Source organism: Drosophila pseudoobscura, chromosome 2, assembly GCF_009870125.1.
Source record: "Drosophila pseudoobscura strain MV-25-SWS-2005 chromosome 2, UCI_Dpse_MV25, whole genome shotgun sequence".
Lineage (NCBI taxonomy): Eukaryota > Metazoa > Arthropoda > Insecta > Diptera > Drosophilidae > Drosophila > Drosophila pseudoobscura.
In genome coordinates, this window is record NC_046679.1 from 30653590 (window position 1) to 30672701 (window position 19112).

General features: G+C 41.6%; 1 protein-coding gene across 23 annotated transcripts in view; it reads left to right on the top strand.

The window, feature by feature from the left end:
- The window catches only part of Dys (Dystrophin), a 177817-nt gene that overhangs the window by 51144 nt on the left and 107561 nt on the right, over positions 1–19112 (top strand). For 14 of the 23 annotated variants that reach the window (XM_015182896.2, XM_015182891.2, XM_015182899.2 and 11 more), the window contains 6 exons: positions 5239–5307; positions 5637–5727; positions 5809–5929; positions 6026–6159; positions 6331–6424; positions 6497–6577. In XM_015182896.2, coding sequence (XP_015038382.2) covers positions 5239–5307; positions 5637–5727; positions 5809–5929; positions 6026–6159; positions 6331–6424; positions 6497–6577 — 590 coding nt within the window. Of the gene's footprint in view, positions 1–2617; positions 4487–5238; positions 5308–5636; positions 5728–5808; positions 5930–6025; positions 6160–6330; positions 6425–6496; positions 6578–9182; positions 9342–19112 lie in introns of those variants that run through there. The other 9 variants (XM_015182895.2, XM_015182900.2, XM_015182889.2 and 6 more) reach the window with 4 other exon arrangements.

Genomic DNA, 19112 nt, shown 5'->3' on the forward strand with positions numbered 1-19112 from the left:
GTTATACGCTCTAAAGCAGTTTTCCTTCCAACTTCCTTTCGTATTCAATCTTTAGAACATTGTTCATGCTTAAATTCTTTCCCTGATTCAACCCTTCAACCGATGAGAGCTGCTGTAAGACGCGGACAGACGCTCTACAACCTTTTCCTTACCATTTTCCATAAAAATATTGAATTTCCACCCTAATTCCTTTCGATTTCAATATATAGGAAATTATTAGACCATTCAGCCGATGAGAGCTGCTGCAGGACGCAGAAAGACGTTCTAGGAGTTTTCCTACAATTTTCCATAGAAAAATATGGAATTATGAATTCATTTCCTAATTCCTGTCGAATTCAATATCTAGGACATTATTCAACCATTCAACCGAGAAGAGCTGCTCCATGACACGCTATAGGTTTTTCGTGAAGGAAAATCCTTACAAATTCAATCTCTAGGACATCTTTCATGCTCCAATTCATTCACAACTATAGATTATGGCCCCTAATTCTTCGGCAAGGCGAAATCTATTCACAGAAACATCTGCTCTGCAATCTGCCATCTTCCTTAAACTTTTTTTTTCCGGCAGTACAAATCCCCATTCCATTAGCAAACGGCATTCCCACTTGACTGTCTGTTAATCCGCTTTTGCTGGATTTTGCCCCCCAAAAAGTTTCGGCTGAGAGGCAGAGAGAGAGAGAGAGAGAGCCTCCGGCTAATTGTGGCACACAATTGTGTGGCAGAAACGTGGGAAAACGGAGTGACAGAAACTTGTTCCAGCTGCGAAATAAAGTTTAAAATAATTAACTTTTGTCATAAATTAAATAGATCTGAGAAGGAGCCATACAAAAATTATGGCAAAGCGAGAAAAGCTATTAACCGAAACTCAGCGAGCAGCAAAGGACTCTCTGGGGGGTGGCCAGAGGGCAGCAGGGGGGTTATAGTGCTTCTACCCAGTGAAACGAGTAGTTTCTGAGGCAGTCTAGATGCAACAGTGGAAGCGGCATGTGGCATGTGACAGGGCCAACAAAAGAAACTGAAATGTTCAGCCAAAAGCCAAATGGCCATCGTCTACGACATTGTTGTCTGCTGTGTGCTCCGTCCTGTCTGCGTTCTGCGTTCTGCTCTGCCCCGTTCCTCACATTCTGTTGGTGGGTGTGTGTGGCAGAAGTTAAATGCACCTGCCACCAGCATATAGTTTGGGGGCAAGCAAAAGTGTGGGAGTCTTGTCTGCTGCTCTGCCTGATTTTCCTTGTTGCAGGTGCCAAAACGGAATCAGCAAAAACAGCATGAAACAAACTTCATCGTGCGTGAAAAAAACATTGATAGTTGCAGTCGCTGCGATTTCATATGCAGAAGAGTTCACCAAACAGGCAGACGCTACTACAGTGGGTGATGGCTGATGAAGCACCACGGGAAGGTACAAGAGAAACTTTCAAAGTTTCGTGCCTCTAAATTAAACTAATGAACAGAGCTCTAAAATATGCATGGCAGAATGTAGATGCAGCTCAGAGGTGTCTAGAAATTCAGAAAATTCATGGAAAAGTCTAACAATTCTCTATGAAAGCTACGGTAGAATTATATCCACAAATAATCCCATAAACTGGAAGACGAAGAAGGGGGTTTAAGGCACCCAGTCTTCTTAAGGGTTTAATGTTTACTATATGCTGGCCATCTTTCTGTGGAGGTGTCCCCCTTTCAAACTCTAAACTTCATATATTCGGGTAGATCTAGATCACTCATCCCTTACGTTTTCTTCTTTCAAGACATATCAAAATGCACCTAATTTTTTTGCTGGAATGTGTAGTACTCTCAGGAAACCACTAGATTTAACAGAATCGGGTAAAATTCACAAAATTCTTGGGCATAAATGCATACCAGCCGAGGAGCACTGCTATAAGACGCGTAACTTATTTTTTCCATTTATAATCAATTAAATCTTTTCTGGTTCTACAGCAAGATTTATAGGCTTTAAATTATGAATACAGGAAATATATGAGAGGATGCATATGGGATATAGGGAGAAATTCCCATTTGGATGTAAGAAGAGGCAGTCTTTTATGCAACATAAGGTTTTCTTGCTAGTAACTGATTTTTTGTAGTCTTTTTCTTAGTATTTTTCAATTTTTTTTTAGTTTTTAATAGTTTTTGTATAGTTTTTCTATGACAAGTCTAAAAGTGGTCCTTATAGCCAGTGTCCACTGTCCAAGTGCGAATGAGGTGTCAAAGCAAACAGCGCCAAAAAGTATGCAACGAGCGGCACCCAGCCGGCGCACATCCAGGCACAAAGTGTGGTGAAAAAAGAAAGACAGAGAGAGATTGAGATTGTGTGTGGTGGAGAGAGTGAGCTTTGAAGCGAAGAGAGAGACAGACAAAGTAAATTGAAGAGTACCTCTGTGCGGCTCTCTCTTAAGTGCCTTGTCCGCTTTTCGCTCTCTTTGGCGTCACGCGAGTATTTGCATTGTGGCCATGTCCCAATGTTAAGTTTCCGGCACGTTTTATAAACAAACCCCAGACCCTGGATGAAAAGTGAAAGAGAGGGAAGGAGAGAGAGAGAGCCAGAGAGAGTGATTTTTATTTACCGTTTTTACCCCCAATGTCAACAGAGTCCTCGCCGTTGCTTTTTTTATACGATTTTGCTTTGTACCTCTTGATTGAGAGGATACGCCGCCGTCGCCGTCGCCGCGAATGCAATGCAAATCGAACCTATCAAAATCGCATAATGCGGCACGTGATAATGCAACAAATCAAGTGAAGTGCAATCCACCACCCCCGCCCCTGCCCGCCCCTTAAATCCACGTGATTGAAGCCTCCCCCATTAGCCCCAAGGAGCAATCAAGGATTTACGCACAAACGTGAGAGAGAGAGAGAGAGAGGAGAGAGAATCCACAGAGAATGACAGCCAAACCGCCGCCTCCAGTACCGCCCACATTGGGCGGTGATGATCCTACAGGACATGGCCCCAAATTAGGCCCCGAGATACCACGCCTCAACTCCGAACTGGCCGCCCAGGCAGCCCTCAGGGGACAGCAATTGCTGAGAAAACAGAGCTCCCAGGACCAGCCACAGGGGCATCACAACACACTGCCAGCGCACAAAATGGGAGGACCACCGCCGCTGCCGCCGCAGCAGAGTCGTCCTGTGCCCGCGATACCCGCCCGAGGAGCCAGCGATCGGGCGGCACCCCCGGAGATACCCCCGAAGCGGCACAGCCTCAAGAGTCTGCCCGATGGCCAGGCTATGGTGGTGCCGGGACTGCCGGGACTGCCGCCGCCGATGAGGCAACCACCGCCACTGCCCAAGAAGCCAGCATCCTCCGCACAGAATTCTGCTCAGAGTTCGGCCCAGAACTCCCCTTTGGTGGCCATGAAATTCAAGGAGAAGCCACCGCCGCCTCCAGAGAAGCACTCGACTCTTTCGGCCGAAGGAATGGCGGCCCGCCGCTGTTCGAATCCCTTTGAAATGCCGCCACCACCTCCCCCATTGGTGCTCCAGTCCGCAGTGGCAGCCCTGAGCGAACAGAGCTCCAAGAATGCCCTGAATCCAGTGCCATCTCCAGCGCCCACGAGGGCCAGCGAGGCCAAGAAAATCAATCAGCGGCCGTCGATGATTGCCGCCTCGCCCACCGAGGAGTTTGGCTCCGAGGATGCCCTTCGGGGGATAGAGAGCGGCCTGCGGAACATGGAGCGGGCCATGCAGGAGCAGATGAATCTCAGGAATATGGAGGCGGCGGTTCAGAACAATTTCGATCTGAGCTTCAAGGCGAGTCTGGCGGCAGGGACACGCCACTTGGGCGGGGGATCCGTGAATCTAAGGACCGCCAACTACGAGAGGAATCTCTCGCTGGACGAAGGACGTGCCGGAGACTCGCGACAATCATTGGAGGAGCTGAAGCAACTGCGGGCCCAGGCCCAACAGCAATCGCTGCACAACTCCTCCTCCTCTTCGTCATCCTCGCACGTGGAACAGTCCATGCGGTCCACCATCGAGCATCACATGAGATCCCTGGATCGCAATCTTCCACTGGAACTGCAGTACAGTCGCCATCGCTTCCAGAACAATCTCTCCGCCGTTGGAGTCGCAGCAGCTGCCGCCGCTGCCGGAGTAAATCCTGCCTCTAATGGAGGAGTACCCCCCGGTGGTGGTTCCGCCTCCGCCTCCTCCTCCTCCTCCTCCTCCCAGCAGCCACCGATGCCACTGAGCAGCGAATTCCGTGAGCAGATCCGACAGCAGCTACTGGGTAACATACCGCCCCAGGTGGTCCACAACATGGGCCCGTCGCCGGGCTCTGCGGCCGCTGCCGCCCTGCTCCAGCATCAGGCCCAATCGCGGGCTGCCGCCGCCGCCGCTGCTGCTGCTGCCGCTGCTCAGGTGGCAGCCGCCAACGCTGCCGCTGCTCAGGTGGCCGCTGGAGGAGGACTGTCACGGGAGGAGCTGCGAATGCGACGCCGTTCCTCGCACGACGAAACGCAGCTCTCGCAGAATGCCAGCGCTGGTGGAATGCAGGGTAAGGATCAGGGATCTGGGGAGAGGGAGAACTAAAACCATGAATGAATATCTGTTAAAATCGTATCCATATGTTTCAATTCAAGTGAAAAATATTTATAAATTAAGTTTAATTCGAATTTTTTTGGTTTCGCGCGTCATACAGCAACGCCCCTCGGTCGACGGGCTGCGTTTTTGACATCTGAGAAAGGGAATACATGAATTTGATAAAAGAAACATTTATTCGTTGTGTTTTTTTATTTTATTTGTATGATTTGTGATATATTTTTAAGGGTTTTTCATAAATTAATTTCATTTTGGCTAAGGAATAAATGAAAATAAATACTAAAGTAGTCCAAAGTTAAATTTAAAATTTTTCATGATTCCTAAAGGGTTTTAATATTTTACGATATTTATTTAATAATTTTGTAAGAAGCATTAAAAAAATTTTTAGAACAATGAAAATATGTTAAAAAAATACCGGAGATATGAGAATGGTGTTAGCCTTTCCTGTTTATACGCGATCTGCGTTATAATACGTGTGTCGTGCGTAATGCAGCACCGCCAGTCGGTCGATGGAATCCGCGCGGAACAAGCTTCGACCTTGTGGCCGCTTGATGTTGAATAAAATCACATTCCATCGTCCTATTTTTACCACCTATCTTTCTTTCTTGATCATTTATCTTTTCTTTTATCATTTTCTATATACCTTTTCTTTTCTACAATTTCTATATTTATATTTATTCTCTTGACTTCTCTCTGGACTCTGCCTAGAGTTGAAACAGTTCTGTCTAGCACCGCATTGTTCGGCGGACTTAGATTATATGCGTTGCTGTTTGAAAGGTAACCGAACCGGCGTTAGAGTGTTAATGTTTTGTAACCTTAACCCCACACAGGGCCTGAAAGCTTAACCCTCCTCCCATAACAGCACAAAACACGAACCAAAGAAGAAAAAGTTTATGACATCTAATTTTATTTAAAATTTTTATTTGTACTAAAATAAATTGCATGGGGCCCACAGAAACGAGAGACAAAACTTCTGGCTAATATTTTTTGTTGTTTAAATGTTGAATAGTTAATATAATTAATACATCTATATTGTTTAACCTTATACGAATGATGCTTTTGCACCAACAAAAGTTAATTAAATTCTCTTTGATCCGCCCCAACAGTAACCCGTTTGAGAGAGCACTGGGATGAGACCCAACAGTGCGTCCTGCAGCGTGCTGCCCAACTGAAGACCATGCTGAGTGACTCGCAGCGGTAGGTGGCGCAACCTTCCACTTGACACCCACTTAACCTCCACTGTGACCCTACCCTTTCCTCTAATTAAACCACCTGCAGGTTTGAGGCGAAACGCTTGGAGCTGGAGAAGTGGCTGGCCCGCATGGAGCAAAGGGCAGAGCGTATGGGGACTATAGCAACCACAGCCGACATTCTGGAGGCCCAACAAAAGGAGCAAAAGGTAGACGACAGTTGCCCTTTCAATGGCAGTCCATGACAGTCTATTCACTAATTATGTTTGCGTTTCCCCCACCCACAACCCACCGTTTGACTATAGTCCTTCCATGCGGAATTGCATCAGAACAAGCAACACTTCGATATCTTCAATGAATTGACACAGAAACTGATTGCCGTCTATCCGAATGATGACACTTCAAGGATCAAGAAGATGACGGAGGTTGTTAATCAACGGTAGGTAGGGGATACCCTTCACGCGTCATGCAGCGACCATCGGATGGTAGAGTGGGAAGATGGTCAAAGAATTATCGCTTTAACTCTTTCAAAATTTAAACAGAATTGGTTTTGAATCCTTATAAATATTATGTGATCTCTCAATATCCATTTTTATCCATAATTTCACAGTTATTCCAACTTAAACAATGGCGTCATCAATCGTGGCAAACAATTGCATGCCGCTGTCCATAGTCTTCAGTCCTTTGATCGTGCCATGGATCAGGTATATACATATCTTCAAAATAAACCCCCCCCCCCAAAACCATATCTTATATGTTTATCTTTCCCTCTGCAGTTCCTTGCTTTTCTTTCGGAAACGGAAACTCTATGCGAAAATGCTGAATCTGAAATTGATCGCAATCCATTAATGTTCAAGGTAAGCCTTTATACTTTTCTTTCTCACTTTTGTATGATCTTTGAACTGTAGAATCTGCTGCTGACATAATGATATATACAATTCTATAGCAATTTAAAGCCACTTGACAGATTTATGCACTGAAGGAATTTCTTATTGTGGGGTGGCCGGCTGTCTGTGGGTTCATTGACTCGCCGATTCGTTTGTTTGTGGGGCTTGACCATATGCGATCAGATCAGCGGGTGTGCAATGGTGATGTGCAGTGCCATTACGAGTGGAACAATGGGAAATATTGGATATTTTTTGGAGCAAATCCTATGACTATGATTGAGGATAATTTACATATTTTTTATAGAGAATTATAAGATAATTTTTAAAAATTGAAAGAGCAATAGTTTCAATAATCATAGTCAATATTCATCCTCCCTGCAGATACATTACTCTGTCCTGAAAAATTCTGGAATAATTTCTTTCAAATGTAATATATATTTCAGTAAATTCCTGGTGAATATTTCTTGCTTTTCCACACCCGTCTATTAGAGTCTATATTTAATGAATTCATCAAATTTCTGCTGAATTTTCTTCAATTTTTAACACCATTTCCATAGCTTTCTTCTTTGTATAATTCTCCAGACATCGGAGTAAATTTCTGACTCATTTTCTTTGTTTATTTCCTACCATTTCTTATATTTTTGTTTTCCCCATAATATGCATTAATTACTTGTATCTTCCATCGATAATCTGGCACCAAAGAAACAATTTCCAGGGCTGAACTTCAAAACACTTGAACTTCGCTCAATGAAGGCATCCATGGATGCGTTCGTATTCAAATTTGTATCAAAAACGGAACCGAGAGCACTTAATGTCTCGATTGCAGTTGCAATCAGGAATTGGCATTGTGGCTGCAACAAATGAGCGGGGGAGATGCACTTATTAATGGGGGGGGGGGGGGAACTCCGCTCCCTCCTAGAACACTCTCCAGAGTTCGGTGTGGCGCGCGCGTTCCTCAAGTGCCGCATCTCGTGGCGTCTGTGTATTTGGATTGCCTCGAAACAATCCCCCCTCCATCACTTCTTTGTGGGTGGAGGCCTTCCTCCACTTTTCCCTTAATTACACATTCGCCTACTTAAGATAATTATTGTAAAATGCTTTTTATATTCGAGTGCGAGTCGGATCCACCCTCAAGTTTCTCTTTGAGTTTTCCCCAATTCAATTATAATTATTGTTATGGCTTTTTTGTTTTTGAGTCTTGTTCTAAATGCAAATTTTTATTCTTTTTTGGGAAATTGAAATGTCTTGAGGGGCAACCAAGAGAGTGAGTGGTGTTCTATGAGGATTAGGTAAATTGCTAATAATATTCAATGGATATCTGTTTATTTGAAAAGTAAACTTTTGTAATTTTATATTTCTTTATATTCAAATACTATATTCTTTCGTTATTCTTCGTTTCCTTAAAAGCTTTTAATGGTTCTTAAAAAGGATAAAGGAATTTCCTGCTAAATTTCCTTTTGAAACTTTGGTCTTAGCCTTTGCCCAATAAAATTTGTATTGCGCAGGCGCATTACCACTCAAAATAAAGCTTTTTCTCTCCACATTTGATGTTGGCAGTGCTGCCCTGGCCTAAGTACAGCTTTAGAAAAAGTCTCCAATGTTTAAAACGCTTTGGTTTTCTTTGGCGCGCTTTTGCGTATATACTCTAGGGGTTTTTATATTAAAATGGGGGTATATTGTTGGGAAAGAAAAGATAAGTACAAAAAGACAAAAAAAAATATTGAAAAATATTTGATATAAAATAAGGAATTCAGGTCTTCTTTTATTCAGGTCTAAGAAAACGATTATATATGCCTTCATATAGCGTTTAAAGGTATATATACCACCTTCTAATATATGATACATATATCTAGGGGGATATATACCACTATGTGAGGGTTAGAACCTCTATCCGAAAAAGATGGCAGTATAAATCTAAATTTTAAACCATTTTTACTATATAATTTAGTTTTATTACTATGTTTTCAAAGAAATTCTTTTCACTATTTTTTTTTTTTGTATTTCTAGGAGTATTAGTATTTTTAGTGGTCTATATTAGTAAATAGCGTTCTTTAGTCACTTCTTTCCTTTATATATATTTTGTTTTTCTTGTATTTGTTTAACATATATTTATTTTCTTGAATTTTTCCATATGCTACTATATTTTTGTTTATTATAGGGCATTCTTTGGTCGATTCCCCATATATTTTCTGCCCATTGTTTTTGTTTATTTTGCCGGCAGGCAGTGCCGTTATGTTAACCGGCTGTTTTACGCGCTCTCCTTGTCTTTCTCTCGCATCTCGCATCTCTAAGCTTTTTTGTGTAGACCCCGAGAGAGTCACAACAAAAAAGTCTCCACTCGCGTTTTCGTTCTCTGTTTTTGTTATCTCGGCATAAAACACCCACCCACCCCAACCCGAAGCGCCACCCACAAACCCGATTGTCGCATGCCGATACCCTTCTATAGAGCACCCGACTCTGTGCCGACGACACTGTCGATGATACCCGAACATGTTCCTATTTTGGATAAACACACCAGCTGCTGCTGCTGCTGCTGCTGTCCACTGCCTCAGCCTCAGTCGCTGCCTCTGCTTGGATGCTGGCGTCTGTGCGGCGTTCGGGTTTCAGTTCGTTTTTTGAGATGCGCCCGGTCGCGCGTGTTTAACGGACAAGCCGACAGCATTTTAACCGGTTCCGGTTTTTGAGTGTGAACATTCAAAATTAGTAAAACGTCAAAAACGAATCCAAATTAAACGTAATAAAATAGTAGAAAATATAAGAAGAAATCTGAAAAGTATTCCAGTTTTTCTGTGAAATCCTTGCCTACCTTGAGGCGTACAATGCACTCTGCAAATACAATCCCCCGCATTAATGCAACAATTAAACACAAATCTCGTCGCCAAAAGCAAATGATGGAAAAGCCCATCCATCGTCAACAGTGCATTCCCTCCATGTTTGCTTTTGTGTGTGTGCTCTGCCAGTGTGCCCGTGCATTTTAAAGTGAAATGTGCATTAATTATGCCCACATATTGCACTACCCCACACCCCCCTTACAATACATGTACCTACTACCCCCCCTCTGTGTCTTTATGTGTGCGTGTGTGTGTCTTGTGTCCGTGTACGCGTAAAATGAAATTGAAAATATTGTGACCACAAAAATGTGATGGAACCAAAACTCTATTATATTCTCTTGCGCTATACGAAACTTTCTAATCGGCTTATGAAATGTTTTAATATCCATTAAATCATAAAATCTACTGCCATTGTCAGATGGATTTTTACTGTGCAACCAGAAATACCTTTTAAAATACTACCCGAAATATGGAATTTATTTTGCAATGTATTTCTTTCGAGGAAATGTTTCTGGAAAAGTGTACTTAAATGCAACGTTACCATTAGCTTGGGGAATTTTTTTGGCTGAAGTGTACCAATATAAAGTTTTTTTTTTGTGATTCTCTTTAAAGTTTTGGTATATTTTTGGGAGGTTTTTAAGAGAATTCTGGAAAAAAACTAGCTAGAAATGGCGGAACAAATAATTTGGGATTTCCATGGAATTATTGTTAGTTCTAAAGAAATTTTTGAAATATTTATAAGAAAAATATGCTCGAAAAAATATGTAGAAAAAGGAATTTCTAAGGCCTAGAGAAAGAGTTATTATGTATTTTTGAGCATTCCATTGAAGTTTTTCCATATTATCTTATGGGTTTCGGTTTGTTTTTTGTAGATCTTGATGTTCTTCATGATTTTTGTAGGTTTTAGATGTTTCTTTTTGTAGTTTTTGATGTGCTTTGAAGAATTGAATAAGCTGTTGATTTTTCTAATATGAAAGTGAACTATTTTTGGAAATATTGTGCCATATTTTGTAGGTCAAAACCAAATACGCAACCATGTGTTGAATTTTTAAAGTCAAAATATGTGTCTAAAAGTATAACGATTAACAAAATTGATGTAAGAGATCCAGAATCAACTCAGAAGATCTTCCAGTAATCTATAGCCCAAGATCTTAAGCAATACCTTAGATAAAACAACAGATAAACAATTGCTTAGATCTCTCAAATTCATAGATCTCCAAAGTTCTTATCAACCACAAAAAATATATCAAACCTTGGCATAATCTTAGCCCTATTTTCTGTGTCATAACTCAACCTTAACCCAGATGATAATTATCTACTTACGAGAATCTGCTTAATAATTACGAAAACTTCAAAAAACTCTTCAGAAAATACAACTGCCCTTTCAACAGAAGCTCAAACCGTCCTCAAGATTTCCAACTCCAAAAGATCTCCATCTCGAAAAAAATGTGTTAACACGATTTAGCATTGGAAATGGTAGAACCGAAAGCCGATTATGTATCACAAATGAAAGAAATGAATGTTCATTCATAACAAGATTTCCACACACTTTCCAACGAAAGAAAGAAAAGATGTTTGTTGGTCTTGGGTTGGGGTGTGGGTGAAACGACATTGGTCAGTGTCTCGTGTCTCTCGTGAAAACAAATGTCAACCCGCTGGAAGTCTTGTCTCAGGTCTCAGGTCTCAGGTCTCTGGAGGGAGGCCGTGTGTGGGGCATGGGGGCATTACCTGTTGACGCGGCGGCAGCAACACGAAAACACACACAACACAGAAAAGCCAGAAAACAAAAGCGGCCCAAAAAAGCAACAAGTAACCAAAAAAAAAAAAAAATAAAACTAGAAACAAAAATATGCTCGAGGGAGAACGAAACTTTTGATACGCTAAAAGAGGTATAGTTTCTATGCGAAGTGCTTTGATTTGTATACAATTTTGAAATCTTTCAAATGTGAGATGGTTTTGTGGGAATATCTTTGGGAACATGGTTTATAACTATGACAGTCATACGATACACTGATCTGTTTTTGAAAAATTTGGGCATATAACTTTGAGGAATTTGCGGTTTTAGGCATTCAAGAATTGCTGGAAATGTAACAAAAAATGTATTTAATATTTTGATAAAATATCTTTGAAAAACTATTAAATTTTCTCTGAAAATAACTACTTTTTAGAGAAATTTTGTATATGAAAGTGATGCATTCTTCTGATTTTCGAAAGGTTCTCTTAGATACTTCAAAATTAGGGGAATATTTGAAAGAATAATGTGGAAAACCATGAAGTTTTTCGAACACAAACTGGTTTTTCGAAAGAAATTCCTATGAAAGTGTTTTGGAATTGATTCGTAGAGTGATTTAAAAAGCGAAATTGTACCTCCAAGGTTATAGATATGGAAAAATGTGTGTAATATTAACCACAAAAATAGTTAATATGCCCTACAAATCATAAATAAGGAATATACAATTAATTCCTTTAAAACTGCGGAAATAGTTGTCGGAATTCAATCATTCATAAGCCTTTAAAGCTCACAAGTACTTCCCTCTCTTCATTCAAGTCCTCATACCCTCTCTTGGCGACAGAGTACTCCAAAGTCCACAACAAAACAAAAACAAAAAAAAAAACGCGTGGGGGCCTTTGTGAAGTTTGTTTGTTAGAAGCACTTGAAATTGTCTGACCGATTGTCAGATGGTGTTGTATCTGTTGCCCCCTTTGCGGTGGTTTTGCGTGGGTTCCTCCGCGACAACAAAAAGTTGTTTGATTAGTGACCCGAGATCTCTTGGCCGGCGGCAGCCTCTCTCGTGTATTAATTGTCTATTTAGCCACAAATTATAATCACTGCAACCGATTTTGGTTGGTTGCCACATCGCAGATGATTGGATAGTTTTTCCGGTTCAAAATCTTAAAAGGTGCAGCAGCCTCTTTTCGAGTTTATGGAAATTTTAGGGGCCATAAAACTTTGAGGGTGTTTTCGCGTGTTGATTGTTTGAAACGGGGAAAACTTTAAACATAATTCATAATTAAATAATCATTCGAAAATGATTATCTCTTTTTCGTCTTTCCATTTAACGTTTAACGAAACAATTGGAAAACTTGAGTAAAAAACAATTTTCATTAGACATTATTTGTTAAACTTTTGGGAGAGAGGGAGAGAGAGAGAGACACTCGAAAATTGTATGCTGGCTGGCTGGCTGGCATTATTAGGCACTTGAAAACTTTAATGATCCCCATGCAACCAACCTAGAACAACATGCAACATCCAGTGGTGCCACATGACCTGCGGGCACAATTGAAGTGCACTTTGTTAGACCAATTAATTTACATTTCCGCGCAGAAAGCATGGCCAAAAACAAAAAAGGAAAAGCAAATGCAAAATGGGAGTAGAAGAGAGAGAGAGAGAAAAAAGTTTACATAGAAACAAAAGCAAAGGGAAAGAGCAGAGGCAGCGGCAGAGGCAGAAGCAGGGGGCAGTGGGCAGTGGGCAGGAGGCAGAAGGCTACACGAAGTGGGGCGCCACTTGAAGGGAAAGCCAATGGCCCTTGACTTGGACGTTGAACGGTGGCCCACCCGACGATTGACCAGGGCCCCTGGACGACACCCAGACTTCCGACTGTGACTCCTGTTTGCATTTCAAACACAAATGACCACAGTGTACGAATGTGTGTGTGTGCTGTATCTGTGTGAAGTTTTTTTTTGATGAGCGTTTGGACTGTTGTCGACTGTTACCAGTTTTTGGAGTGCCTCTTGTCAGTCGCTGGTCAGCGGGAATCACAGCGCGAAACATTTTGTTGCATACATTTTCGAGGATGCAAAAGAGGAGCAGAAAGGAAACCGGTTAGAACAAGATTTTCATAGGGAAAATAGTCGTAATTGGGGGGGCGAGAAACATTTAATAAAAGGAATAAATGATATCTGATCACAAATTAATAGACATGTTTTGTAGAGTCTTTCAGGCAGTCTCAGGCAGGATATTCCATAAAATGGAGGTTAAGGAGAAACCCATCTAGTTCCAAAAAGAATCCTTACACCTGTACCGGTCGCTGCCATGATCTGTGTGCCTTGTTCCTTAACTCTCTTGCCGCAGAAGTAAGAGGCAACTGTTGGTCATCGCGGTCTCTGTCGATCTGCCAGAAATACTGACTCTCAAGATGTCTGCTTCCACGAAAAACAGTCGCGGCAGCAAACGAGATAGAGCCTGGCTCCCGGCTCCCTGCCTTACGAGAAGTTTCGAGCCTTTATACTATAATATACTATAATTTAGAAAGAATTCAAAGTGTTTCTATATCTTAGAAAACAGTCGACTAAGTTCGCTCTGAAGCTTGGAATCCAAAGACAGGAAACACTTATATTTTGAAAAAGAAAGGGGCGAAGTAGACAACATCCTCTCTCAAGTTCTGAAGAAAATTGTACTGCACTTTGACTACAGGATATAAATTCCAAAGGAAGCACAATGAGATCTGGGATCCTTATATTATATGAGAAGATCATTTCAGTTCCCTCAGCTTCAAACCATATCTTTCTTTTTTATTTGTCAATTTATTTTAAAGTGCTATAGAACACCGCCCCAAACACAATTAAAGCGAGGACCGTGTACATGGCAACGGTTAGTGCTATGACCCTTAACTTTCGCCATTTGGTGGGCTGCCCTGGGCGTATAGGTGCCCGCACTGTTCCCGTTGTCCGGCGATGCATGAACGTGCTCCTCAGAGACCGGCGCGGCGGCGTCAATTCATCGGAAGGTGAACTCGAGTACGCCGAATCGAGAGCCGGTGCCACATTGGCTTTCTTCTTTGGCTGGGGATTCTGTCGTTTCAATGCGGACGGCGGCGGCAGTTTTGGCTGCGGCGGCGGTGGGGGAGGCTTAACAGGAGGTGCTAGAGGATCCCTTGGTGGGGGAAGAACAGTCTTTCGTAAAGGAGGCGTTGGTGGAGGGGTATCTGACACAGCAGGAAGCAGACCCTTCTTCTCTTCCGTAGGCGGAGGAGGAGGTGGAGGTGGTGGAGGAGGAGTGGGTAGAGGCGGATACTTCTGAGACTTCTTCCTGTGCTTCTCTCTTGCTGAAGAAGTCGAAGGTGGGTGCGGCGGTGGCGGAGGCGGCGGCGGCGGCGGTGGCGGCGGCAGTTGCGTCAAAGTCGATCGAACAGTCCGACGTCGAGGAGGAGAAGGCAATTCAGGAGTCAGTGAATCAGGCGTCTGTGGTCCAGCCGGCCGAGGGGTCGATGGTGGGGCTGGAACTGGCCCTGGATCTTTTTTCCGTGAATGTCTATGAAACGGTGGTTGGGTTTCGTCTTCTTCTGACGACGCCCTTTGCGTATAGTGTTGCATTGTTTGTTTTGGTTTCAATACAAACAAAATATAATTTTTTGATTTAAATATAAAAGAAACGATTAAATGAACTATGACTCGTAGGGTCCTGAGGACCATGCTCTAGCTCTCTGCACTTCCACTCGTGTATCCTTCATTCCGTTTCTCAAATAAAGTTATTTGTCATTGCCATTCACAGAGAAAGAGTGCCGTGCCCTCTGTCTCCTGCAGTCAGAGAAAGAAGGACGACCCCACCAAAGATTACAACTTCACTTTTGACAATAATTGCTTGAACGTGGCACTAGTTCTCTAGTCCTTTGGCTTCCTCCCTCATGCTATGTTTTAGTGCCAGACAGGATCTCTGCAGGACCTCCCCTGCATAGCATTTCCGTTGCGGCATGCAACCCGAGGTTCATAGAAGTTTTTCCTCTCTGGTTTTCCTCTCTGGTCTTTTTTTTTGTCCCCATGTTATTGCATTTAATTTGTGCCAGTGTTGGGGCCGACTGCTTCCTGTTCGCGGCACAAAAAGAAAAGGCAAAAAAGAAAATATAGAGAGAAGTCGGAAAAGCGGGGAAGCTCGCAGACGCCTCACAGACACTGCGACATGTTTACAGGGCCACATGCCTTTCTCCCTCTTTCCTTTTGCCCCGGTATCTTTCTCTTTTTGTGTGTTTGTGTGTGTGTGTTGGTGCTGTCTCTTCAAATGATAACTCGCGGCCAAACATGCGATAAAGGCTACAACAACAGTCAGATATTTGTGAAAAACGAGCGAAAAACCCAGGGTAAAACATACCAAAAACAAGCGGAAATGATAGAAGAGTCGCTTGAAATATTAGATACCTGATGTATCGAAAAAAAAATTCTCAAAAAAGAGAATACTTAAGAGGGGGTTTTCTTTATTTGGATGTGAATGTAATACGATTATGGTGAATCTTGTAAGATATGTGGATAATATCTCTGTATATCAACGTGCCAACGATTAGTTCTATATCTTTGAAGTTGTGGAAGCTACAGGGTTTTGTTTATTGTCGATCATGATGAAACTGGAAATAGAGGCAGATAATATTATAGAAACGTAATCGCAACATAGCTGCGATCCATATCTTTAGCACTGTAAGAACCACACCAAATCCAAATCTTAAAAACGTTTAGAACCACACAATTTTTTTTTTTTATCCTGACTATGAAAGTAAACCGATAACGATAAAGCTTGGAATACCTGTAGATACTATCTCTATATATCTGCGTACCAAAAATATCATATCTATAAAAGTATGGACACCATAGGATTTGGTTTATTCTGCCTGTAATATTTATCCGATTATGATGAATCTTGGAAGATAGCGAGATATAGTCTCCATATATTATCTCATAAAAGATTAGTTTCATATTTTGAAAATTGTGGGCAACACAGTATTAACAGTATTGACAATTTCAAAAGAAAAAGTTGTCCGATTATGATGAATTTTGGTATTCAGGTGGATATTATCCCAAGCTATAATTACGCCAAAACTGAAAGTAATATCTTTAAAATAGGGAAACCTACAAGATTATTTTTAATTTCAAAACCGAAAACTCTCCATTTTTGGTGGATAATATTGCTTTCTATAAAGGGTGTCAATGGAACTTCTTTCTTGATTGGGTTCCTTCCTTCCTTGGGTTTTTTCCTTGCCTTTTGCGAATATATAAAATATACCCTTCTTCTGTACGATTACAGGGTATTCCAAAAGGGCTCTGCTGAGAGAACGAAAAAAAGTGTTGCCCAACGAAATTAAAATGCGAACTTTATGCAGCTGGAAATGCAGCACCAGCAGCAAAAGCAGAGAAAACCGAAAAGAGAGACAGAGAGATAGACACAGACATAAACCAACACAAAAGAAGCGCTTGCACACACACACACACACACACACACACACATATATACAAATGGCGATTGTCTAGCCGGTTGCATACTTTTGTGAAGCACTGTCCCAGCCACACTCGGTTCTCTCTTTCTCTCTTCTCTCTCTTTCTGTGTGTGTTTGCGCTTTCAATTCCATTTCCACTTGATTCGGTTACTGTTTTGCAATGTTAACTACATTTTCGCATGTTCTCTCTTTCTCTCTCTCTCTCTGTCTCTGTCTCTCTTTAAATGCTTTTCACACTAAATGTTATTTCTTCTACCTCCCCCTTTTCCAAACCATTTTCTCTTCTCTCTTTTTTTTTGTGAATTTTCTTTTTGCCTGTTCCTCTCTGGTTTTCCATATCTTTGTCTTTTTGGATATATATATGTACGAGTATAAGAGAATTATGCGCATATTAAAAATGCATTAACATTTTGTATGGCATGAGAATGAGAATGAGGCTTGAACCAGAGGAGGAGGAGGAGCGTTTTTATGGCTTGTGGTTGGAAGGACTTCCATGTTGAAGGACATTTACAGGTGTAGCTGAGAGGCAAACTAAAGAGTTGAGGCAAGAAAAAAGAGCTTAGGATAATCCTTTTCGGCAGACAAGGGAAAAACGATTTTCAATGATTTGAAGTTTAAATTTCATGGTTTTTTACTGAAAAGAGAATATCAGAAGAAAAATATTTTAAGGAGGATACAACCAATATATTCTAAAACTTTCAATTTTGTTTAACACCCTCCCCCAAAAAGTGCCTCCAATCCGTTCAGATCTCTTCTTTATCTAAGATATGATATATATATTTTAACGTGATCATCTGCAGGCCTTTGTTTACGCGTATATCGTCTCTGGAATTTGCATTTCAATTCAATATTATGCTTGAACCTTCCAAGCAATGCTGAAATTTTCATCAAATAAATCAACACGAATCGTCCGACAGTTGGATGCAACATGAGAATTGAGAGACAGAGAAAATAAAAAGGAAAACGAGATGAGAAAATTCTCATCACTCCAGTGCGAATACGAACCCAGAGAAATGTTCGACATCATTCACTCAAACATGGCCAAATGTCAGGGCGGGCAGCAGCAGCAGCAGCAGATGTGGAAATGCAACGAAAATAAAATAGGATTTGAAAAGAGAAGGAAAAACTAAGTAGAAGATGGGGATACTCTTTTCCGAGAGAGATGTTTATAGGGAAGAGGTGGGTTTTATTAAGATGTTGTGGGGGGTTTAATGGGAGATTACTGTGGAATTTCTTAGATGATTTTGAAGGTAATAAGAAAAGGAATTCCAACCCACTTAAAGACCCACTAGAAACCCTTGGAACCAATCGACTTCTACCGGCATCCAAACGTCTCCTAAAATCTACAATACCTCCCTTTCGGTCCAGGCCACATAAATCATGATCCAACAAAAACTTTCTGCTGCTAGCAAATATTTTTCCCCAAGGCAGCGACGACGACATGTGATTGTCAATCAAAAAATACAACAGACGAAAAAAAAGGAAATCAAAAACTGGACTGTAAACAAAAACATATTCCCGACGAGGTCACTCAAAAAATTCTCTCATGTTTTTCAAGCACATAAAAGATAATACAATTTTGGGGCATTTTCAAAGTCAAAGCAAATCTTGAAATAATATTTAATTTTTGCGGTAAGCACAAAGCCGCAAAAAAAGAAGGGAATGCCAGAGTTTGCACAGAGGTTGCTGCGAAATTATAAGCGACATGTGGTGGTGGCGAGAATGACAACCCTGGCAGGCCACAAAATGCGGTTGTGGCAGGGATGCTGTGTGCCCCCTCTCCTCTCGTGGTTGTTGTTGCGATAAAGTTCAAACACAACTATTTTCCAGAAACTGCCAACAGCAGAAAAGCACCAGCAGAAAAGGCAGAGAAGCCATACAAACACATGCCCGATAAGGCTTATCAGCCTCTCGGAAAGATAATAAAAGTTAAACAAGATAAAAAAAAATAACAGAGCGACAGAGAGAGCGAGAAAGCGAGAATCATTCCAGAGAAAGTTTCATCCTCTGGCAGTGAGAAGTTTTTCTTCGACTTTAGATAATATTTTGCCAGCAGCAGAGGGGCAGCAGGAGATTAACCCAATTCTTGTCATCACTCGGCAACACAGTTTTCCTCACAGTTTTCACTTTTTTTCTCCTTCTCCACTGCTCCACTTCTTACCAATTTTCGTCTCGTTTTGCGGTTAATTAAATATTCAGTTAGATAAAAGAGCTTAAAGAAAAGGTGCTTAAATTAGACGAAGAGAGAACGGAAGGGTAAATAAGCTCATAAAAAATATGAGGCCCTGGGCCCAAGTTTGGTGGCGCCACAAAATTATTTGCCTTTACCTTGGCAACGGCAGCATCTACAACGTGAAAAGGCAATTTAAATTCTAATGATAATGCCGCAAAAGCCCCATGCCACGGGGGATCCTTGGGGGTTTTTTGTTGGGTTCGGGTTCTGTGTTCTGTGTTCCACCGATGTGTAAGTGG